Source organism: Carassius carassius, chromosome 4, assembly GCF_963082965.1.
Source record: "Carassius carassius chromosome 4, fCarCar2.1, whole genome shotgun sequence".
Lineage (NCBI taxonomy): Eukaryota > Metazoa > Chordata > Actinopteri > Cypriniformes > Cyprinidae > Carassius > Carassius carassius.
The window spans coordinates 43,460,665-43,470,664 of NC_081758.1; the positions used below are offsets into that span (position 1 = coordinate 43,460,665).

The 10,000-nt window shown below is 33.7% G+C and overlaps 1 protein-coding gene across 1 annotated transcript in view; it reads left to right on the forward strand.

The window, feature by feature from the left end:
- The window catches only part of LOC132131831 (argininosuccinate synthase), a 30,795-nt gene that overhangs the window by 12,981 nt on the left and 7,814 nt on the right, over nucleotides 1-10,000 (forward strand). The window contains exons 7-12 of the mRNA XM_059543961.1: nucleotides 662-732; nucleotides 829-859; nucleotides 2,967-3,057; nucleotides 6,317-6,401; nucleotides 6,594-6,658; nucleotides 9,570-9,701. Coding sequence (XP_059399944.1) covers nucleotides 662-732; nucleotides 829-859; nucleotides 2,967-3,057; nucleotides 6,317-6,401; nucleotides 6,594-6,658; nucleotides 9,570-9,701 — 475 coding nt within the window. The remainder of the gene's footprint in view (nucleotides 1-661; nucleotides 733-828; nucleotides 860-2,966; nucleotides 3,058-6,316; nucleotides 6,402-6,593; nucleotides 6,659-9,569; nucleotides 9,702-10,000) is intronic.

Here is a 10,000-nt window from a genome sequence, read left to right on the forward strand (position 1 = left end):
AGGTTATTATCTCGGACTTAAAAATGGCTGATCTAATAGATTATAGTGTTATTTTAGTATTTTTTAGATAGTTTTTAGTAATATTTAGATTTTTTTTTTTACTTTTGTTTTTTTTTTACTTTTTTTAGTTTTAATTTGTTTTTGAAATATGTCTATATAGTTTTTATTTTAATTATTTTTATTGTACTTTTAGTTTTTTAGTACTTCATATTTCATATTTTATTTATACAATTATTATTATTTTACTTAATTTTATTCATTTATACATTCACAATAAGGAAATACAAACATTATCAATGTATCACTTTAAAATAATCACACGAGAAAGATATTATTAAATACATTACAGTATTGAATACTTTTTAAACACTATTTTATACATTTTACATAAGTCCTATTCGTTCCCTATATGAAAACAATAATAAAATGCAAAGAAAAAAATTAAGGATGGAAGAGAGAAGAAATAAATAAGTACAAATATTATTTCATTTCAAGAAACAAAAATGTTTTTTTTTTTCTTCTGGTTTTATTTTGGCTCAGTGATTTGGGACGCTCTCTTGATTCAGTGCACTAGGTGGAGCTCCAGTCTTTCTATGTTTACGCCAATGTGTTACTTCCTTGCAGTTTCTGATTGAAAGTTGTGTCAGTGTTCCCGGTTCAGAAGCACGGTATTCCTGTTCCGGTCACTCCGAAGGCTCCGTGGAGCATGGATGCCAATCTCATGCACATCAGGTGAAGTCGGTCACAAAGAACACTGTCTGTTTTCTTTACTGCTGTTATTGCATTAAAAAGAAAGAATGAAAAGTAATAAAAATGTCTTTCTAACAGCTATGAATCTGGAATTCTGGAGAATCCGAAGGTGAGAGATCTTTATGATCAAAGCTCAGGAATTTCCAAACATATAAAGCAATGAAAACTGAGAGGTGAACAAATAAACGTTCCTCATGTGAGTCTCACATTTATGTGATGTTTCAAAAAAATGAGGTCTGGATAATCAAGTCAGTTCAGATTCATGTACAATGTTATACAATGTTATGAATTTTCTGGTCTTTAATGTTCTCAAATGGTTAACACAAAAAAATAGTTTATTCATTACTCATGGAACATCTCTCAGTTAGACGTTTGTTCTTAAATGTTACAAGTTGTTTCGGAACATTCAGAGAACATTAAAAGTAACATTTCTATAATGCTGTTAAAATGATACATTGAAACCAAACAAAAACATCTAAAAAAAAATTGATAATTAAAAATGTTTTTTACGTTGTATTTGCATATCTAGAATGCACAACGTTCATCTCAACAAACTACATTCATCACAGAAACCTTGTGTTTTACACATGCATTTAAATGGAATCCGACTCCAGATGCATGGATTTATACATCTGATAAAATGCATGAGACTCTGCACATAAAAAAAATATTCTGAAAATAAAGAAAGTAGCGCGGCACAGTCAGAGACGGCGTTTAGTTAAAGCGACAGTAAAGACAGACGAGCATTTGGACAGAGATTAGTTATCATATGATGATGTTTGTCTGGTAAAGGTTTCCATTTAAATGCACCCAGTGGTTATTTTGCATAGTTCCCCTGCAATTTGCTTCAGCTCAGGACACACGGACTGTCATCTATCTGTGGTAACACACACACACACACACACACACAGAGCAGGTGGAGAGAAACCTAGGAAGTCGGAAGTACATCTGTCTGACATGAAGACTTGATGGGTTTTCAGACCATGTGGCCTTTTCTTAGTCTTTTGCTCACTTGACAATAAATAGAGATGTCTTTTGCATGAAACAACCTGAAAAACGTGTCGGTCAAAGCAGAATCCATCAAAAAGCATCTAATCGGCTGCACTTTAGCAGTGATTCTCAACTGCGAACGTTGTCAGAACAAACATTCTTCCTGTCAGTAACATTAGCAGAACGTTATCTGGTCTTTAATAATGTTCTCAAAAATATTATTTATGTACTGTACATTATTCATGGATGGCACATTTCTTCCTGAAACGTTTTAGTTGGATGTTTGTCTGATGTTTTTTAAACATTACTACTGTTTTCAAAATGTGATGAAATGGAATGTTGTTTTTTTTAATGTTTTTTAAAAACTGGATTTTTTGAACGTTCAGAGAAATAATATTTTCATAATATAATGGGAAAGTTAGTAAAACGTTCTTAAAACATATTTTTGTTAGCTGGGCATTAGGCAAAAATGTAAACTTTCACAGCATCACTCGAACAGTAGGAGGACAGCATCACCCTATAGATGACTAATATAATGAGCTGTTATTAAGCGGCACACAGCCTTTATCTTCAACAACTCAAAATTGAATATATCTGTTTTTTAATTGTGAGATATAACGTCAATATTTCGAGATATAAAGTCAGAATTATGAGATTAAATCAGGATTGTGAGATACAAATTCAGAGATGAGATATAATTGCAGAATTATGAGATAAAAATGCAGAATTGAGATATAATCTCAAAAGTGCGAGATACGAATTGAGAATTATAAGATATAAATCTAAATTGTGAGATATAAATTCAAAATTGAGATATAAATCAGAATTAGGAGATAAAAATGCAGAATTGCGAGATTAATACGCAGAGAAATGTAACTTTTTTATTTGTTTATCTCGTGGCTGAAACAAGCTTTCATACAAATTGCTTGCGTTCTTCTTTTGTGAGTCTCTTTGGATAAAAGTGTATGCTGAAAGCATAGATGTAAATCAGTTTATTGTTAAAATTGGATCATTTCTATATGCTATTATAATCATGCAGGTGTGTATTTTCCACTCTGTCAGTGACAGAACCACTGGTTTGAAGAGTTTTATTTATGTTACGCAAGTGTATGAGATCATATAAGGTGTTTTCGGCTCGCCTCACTAACAGCAGGTTGCCATAAAGCGCTGCTGATGAACTGTTGAGTGACTGTTGAATTAAAGCCGTCGTTTGTGATGTTCATCAGAATCACGCACCTTCAGATCTCTACCAGATGACCAAGAACCCAGAAGATTCACCCAGTGAACCAGATGTGCTGGAGATCGCCTTCGCTAAAGGTGAGTGAATGTGGCTCAATGCTGTTCTATTCAACACTTTACACAAATGTGCTGCAAACTGCTGTTTCGTTTGCTGTTTTGAAGCAATACATGCACAAATCTCATGTTCTATAATAAGTGAACTGTGTATTCTGTCCTATTGTTGCTTTTCTAAGACTGAGAGAAAGAGTGCGGTGCATGCAGTCCACACGGACAAAGAGAGAGAGAGAGAGAAGGGGCTGAGAGACTCCGTGTTTCATTTATTTGAACTTTTAATCTAATTATTAACTATTTGAAGGGCTCTTTTGGGTGCCCTGTGGCCCAAGGACTCTGGATATGAAAACTTGGCGTTCGGGAATATTTGTTAAGGCCAAAAGTCTCATTATTTACTCTTTTCCATGCAGCAACATTTCAAAGTGACTTTTATGTTTCAAAAAGTGCAGAAAATGTCATGAGAGTTGACCTGTGCCTCTCAAACATAATATAACATAAATAAAAGTGAAATACATACATCAATAAAAACAACAACATGAAGAACACACAAAGTTACTACAATTTTAAATAAATAATACAAATTTAAATATGAATATAAAAACGAATTCAAACTATTAATAAAACTATAATAGAATCTCATTGATACTTAAATAACACTGTAACGAAGCACCATATTTGATATGAGAGAAATTATTACTGAATGGCATCTTGAATATGACTTAAAATATAGAAATAGACTAATTTTATGATACTTTTATGCTTTTTTGGAGCTTGACAGACGGATTCGAAATTCAAATGTCAGAATTCAGATTTAAAATTTAATTCAAATGTCAAATTGAAAATCAATATTAATAATTTTGGGTCATGAAAGTTGAGACGGGTCAGAACCATTGACGTTTGTGACACATCAAATTTGTGAAACTAAATAAAAAGGTTTGTCTTGACAAACTTTAGGTTCGCTTGAGAAAGCCTAGCCTGAAAGTGTAAAGCAGTTGTAAAAGTCTGAAGCATCATGATTAGCATGCTGCTAGCACGATTAACAAGTAACTAGCATGTTGTTAGCATGATTAGCAAGTGACTAGCATATTATTAGCATGACTAGCAAGTGACTATCATGTTTTCTAGCATGATTAGCGAGTTACTAGCATGCCACTAGCATGTTTCTAGCATGATTAACATGTTATTACCACGATTAACAAGTAACTAGCATGTTGTTAGCATGATTAGTAACTGACTAGCATGTTATTAACATGACTAGTAAGTGACTATCATGTTGCTAGCATAATTAGCAAGTTATTATCTTGTAGCTAGTATGTTTCTAGCATGGTTAGCATGTTACTAACATGTTGCTAGCATGATTATCAAGTGACTAGCATGTTGTTAGCATTATTAACAAGTGTCTAGTATGTTTCTAGCATGATTAGCATGTTACTAGAATGTTGCTAACATGTTGCTAGCATTATTAGCAAGTAACTAGCATGTTATTGTGATTTAACATGGTTGTCATTTTATTACCAATTATTATTGAACAACTTAAATTTGAGTGTGTTCCACACAAACGGTCATATGACTGTTAGTCTATGTCCAAATAAGGAAACTTTTATGCTGTTTTTGGAGCTTTTTGAAGAGGCGGTTTATGTGAACTGTTATTGATTCAAAATTCAAATTTTAAATTCAACGTTAGAGTAATGACGTGAGTGTGAGTAACTAATGATTCAATGATTGTAGTTTACAGCTGTGAACAGGCGAGCAGGCTTTCCTCCGTCAGCGTGCTAAATGCTAATCAGACCCGTGTAGGGATCTTTTCTTTCTCCTTCAAAAGTCATCTCCGCCCTCTTTTCCTTTAGTTCCTCCTCCTCCCCCAATCCATTCAAGTCAACTATTCAGCGTGATTGATGTGTGGGAGTCGAGTGTGTTTGCGCTGATGGGATGGCTGGAATACAAGCAGACCGATCTGATCACAGCCACGAAAACATTTAAAGACAATTAAACATTAAATATATGCCACTTATTTATTTAAAGAAAGGTACTTACATTTTCTATTTATTCAAACTGATAAAACAACAGATGTACAGCTGAAAATGAAGATTAAAACATCTATCTATCTATCTATCTATCTATCCATCTATCCATCTATCTATCTAACTATCCATCCATCCATCCATCCATCCATCCATCCATCCATCCATCCATCCATCCATCCATCCATCCATCCATCCATCCATCCATCCATCTATCTATCTATCTATCTATCTATCTATCTATCTATCTATCTATCTATCTATCTATCTATCTATCTATCTATCTATCTATCTATCTATCTATCTATCGCTTGTCTGTCTGTCTATCTATTCATCCATCCATCCATCCATCTATCCATCTTTCATCCATCCATCCATCTGTACATCTATCCATTTATCATCCATCCATTTACCATCCTTCCATCCGTCCATTTATCATCCATCCATCCATCATCCCTCCATCCATCCATCCATTTATCATCCATCCATCTGTCCATCCATCCATCCATTTATCATCCATCCATCCATCCATTCATCCATTAATCATCCATCCATCTATCCATGTATCATTCATCCATCCATCTATCTATCATCTCTCCATCCATCCATTCATCTATCATCCATCCATCTATCCATGTATCATTCATCCATCCATCTATCTATCATGTCTCCATCCATCCATTCATCTATCATCCCTCCATCCATCCATCCATCTATCATCCCTCCACCCATCCATCTGTCCATTTATCATCCATACATCCATCTATCATCCCTCCATCCACCCGTCCATCCATCCATCCATGTCCATCTCTCCATTTATCTGTCCATCCATCTATCATCCATCCATCCATCCATTCATCCATTTTTCCATTCATCCATCTATCCATTCATCCATCCATTTATCATCCATCCATCTATCATCTATCCATCTATTATCCATCCATCCATCCATCCATCCATTTATCATCCATCCATCCACCATCCCTCTGTCCATCCATCCGTCCATTTATCATCCATTTATCCATCCATCCATCTATCATCCCTCCATCCATCCATCCATCCATTTATGATCAATCCATCCATCCATCTATCATCCCTCAATCCATCCATCTGTCCATTTATCATCCATCCATCCATCTATCATCCATCCGTCCATGTCCGTCTCTCCATTTATCGGTCCATCCATCCATGTCTGTCTCTCCATCTATCCATCTATCCATCTATCCATCTCTCCTCTTCTGACTGATGTGTGTTGGTTCTCTCAGGTGTTCCAGTCAGAGTCACTCATGTTAAGGAAGGAAAGTCCAAGGACACGCCGCTGGAGATCTTCTGCTATCTGAATGAGATCGGGTGAGCAGAACCTGTTAGAGTCCATGACTTCAGGAGTCAGAGCTTGTGTTTCAGAAGCTTCAGATCATATCCATTCGTACTCTGCCGTGTAAACATGCAAATGTCATTTGGTACAGTAAGTGTATGAGTCACTGGAGAATATGTGCATTTCTATTTGTTTCCTGATCAATAACCCACTCTCTGGTTTCACAGTGGAAAGCATGGTGTGGGGAGAATCGATATAGTGGAGAACCGCTTCATTGGAATGAAGTCCAGAGGTACGAATTTTACAGTCATGCATTTGTCAGATTTTTTATCCAAAGCAACTTACATTGCCTTCAAGCAAGGTAAACATTTGATCAGTTCATGCATTCACTGGGAATCAAACCCATGACCTTGGCGTTTCTAGTGCCTATACATTTCCATAAATGAAACATATTGTCATATGAACTAAAAACATACATTTTGTGCAATTTTGTACATTAGCATACATATTTAACCCATACAAACATGTATGTTAATGTATGTGTAGTAAAATGTTGGACATATATTTCATGGAACATGTATTTCTATTGTAAAACCTGTCAGTCGATATAATATAAATGCATTACAAAACTTGTAAATATACAGATTGTCTGTGTATGTGTTGTTTTAATATTGCCTGTTATAATAGTGTAGGAATATATATGTACTATTATTAAACAAAACAAATAATAATGTATATATTAAACTTCACACTTTTTAAATATATAATTATTTGGTAAAACATTTTTGGTAATAGATCATATAAAAATAAAAATGCAAAAATTATATAATAATTATACTAAGGAATATTAATTAATATTATTATTATTATTATAAACAAATTAATAATAAACCATCTTTTAAACCTATTTCAATATGTAATATATTTTTATTTATTATTTTGTTATAAATAATTAAATACAGAAATTATAATAAAATTATATTCATGTCACAACAATGTAAGAATATTAGCTATTATAAACAAAATAAATAATAAACTATATATTAAATGCATAAACACCTATTTTAGTAAATATTTTTATAATAAATCACAGATTCACACAGAAAACAGATGTTTTACATTAGAATAATATTTCACTATTTTGTGATCAAATAAATGCAGCTTTGGTGAGACTATAGTTAAAAACTATAATAGTATGTGAATAAAATGACATTAACACTGTTCCGCCTTAACATATGCTTAAATCATGATTTTAACAATACAAAATGTAAAATATAAAGAAAACTTTCCTGGTGAAGATGTTTTTATTAGAAATTAAAGACTGGTATTTCTTCCACACTTGTGTAATTATAGGAAACCATAATAAAAGTTTTGGCGTTTGATAAAATCAGGACATTTAGCTTTCATTTCTTTGTCTTGATAATATTCTGCTAATATTTACAAATGAAGTCAATTTTAATTTCTGCAAACAAAAAACACCATGTAGTGAAACAATTAAAATCATCATTTAATGCAGCATATATTAATGAGGGACCAGTGTTTAGTATTTCTTTATATACTACTATAGTTTTTATTCATATATGAATTAGCTTTAATTTACTTATTTTAATTTGTATTTGTATATATATATATATATATATATATATATATATATATATATATATATATATATATTAGAATTATTTAGGTTTAATCTATTTTAGTTTTATTTCTAGTCATTTTAGTGCTTCGAATTTTTGAACTCTTTTCAGTTAATTGCCAATGCTACTTTTCAAATTTTAATTTAGTTTGTAATAATTTCAGCTTTATTTCAATTAACACGAGTGTGTGTAATAGTTTTGGTGAATACGTGTGTCGTGTCGCGGCCTCAGGCTTGAGTTATTAAGCTCTTTAAATCAGGTACTGTGTGTGTGTGTGTGTGTGTGTGTGTGTGTGTTCAGAGGACAGTCTTTGAAGTGTTAAAGCAGCATTAACGCCACCGGAGTCAGGAATGATAAGCCACGAGCCATTTGACCTCACACCCGTCCACATCTCTGCTGAGTAAAGATGCATGTAAATCAGTCCTTCATCTCTCAGGATCTTAATACCTGAAGAGACTTTTATCAGATTTTCCTGACGGAAGCGCAGTGCTTTAGTTGCTAAATCCTGCAGAGTCTTAATGTATCAGATTGCCACTTTTCAGGACTTTAGAGATGTGGGTAATTTGCTAAGTCTTGTTTTGGGCAGCAGAGGTTTGGTCTGAGCTTCTGCCTCCAGGGACGGAGATTGTTTTACTCCAAAGACTCTTAGAAGTCAAAAAGTTTTAATGGAAGTCTCAAATGAACTGTTTTGTTGCCTTTTTCATTGTTTCTGTGTGACAAACTTAAATGCAGTGTGTGTGTGCTTTATATAAATAAATATATATATATATATATATAAATATAAATTTAGGATAAAAAAATAAAAATAAAAAAATTAAGCATTAATGATTTCTGAAAGATCATGTGACACTTTATTTTGTTATGATGTGTTATGATCAGTAATGATGATGGAAATTCAGCTTTGATCACAGAAATAAATTATATTTTATAGTATATTAAAATAAAAACCATTATTTTATATTGTAAAAACATTTTGCAAGATTATTGTTTATTAATTAATTATTGTACTAAATTGAAATAAGAAATAGCTATATATGTAATATGGATGCTGGTCATTTTCTGGCCTATAGAATGGACACAGTCAATCTTCAGCGTGTGTGTTTTTGTAAAGACTTCATTCCCGTCTGTCAGCTCTGAAGAATAAGCAACAGCTGGATCTTCAGGTGTCCGTTCATCATCACCTGTGACCCTTCTGACAGCCGAGCGAAGCGTTATTTCTGTGTCAGAACCAGATGCTGTAAATTGCAGGGTATAGTGAAGCTGACCAGTGGATCCTGATATCTTTCCTCTTCTATCATCATTCATGTGGCAGCCATCGGTGTGCCCGCTAACACCTGTCATCATGACAACCATCATTCAGATTTATTGGGATTGTTCCCAAAAATCAGCATAGAAAAATCTTTTAATGCTTTTCTTAATTTTACTACACATTGTCTTGATGTTACTCTTCTTGTGTTAATCAGTTTTGTGACAGTAAAAACGTATTTATTTATTTATCAGAGCTGAAACAAGTAAAGACCCCAAAATATAATATGCAAACAATTTTTTTTCTTTATCCATCAGGTATCTACGAAACCCCTGGAGGAACCATCTTGCTCCACGCTCATCTGGACATCGAGACCTTCACTATGGACCGAGAGGTTCGGAAGATCAAACAGAGTCTCGGAATCAAGTTCTCCGAGCTCATCTATAACGGTATGGATCAGGGTCGAGCTGCGATCACAAATCAACTGAGATTTACAGTTCAACTTGAACTGATGCTACAAAGAGAATATCTGATCCTAAAGCAATATTGAATAGAATTGAATGTTTGATCTCTGTCTGTCCATCTGTCCATCTCTCTGTCTGTCTGTCTTCTCTGTCTGTCCATCTGTCTGTCTGTCTGTCTGTCTCTCTGTCTGTCTGTCCATCCATCTGTCTGTCTCTCTGTCTGTCTGTCTATCTGTCTGTCTGTCTGTCTGTCTGTCTGTCCGTCCATCTGTCTGTCTCTCTGT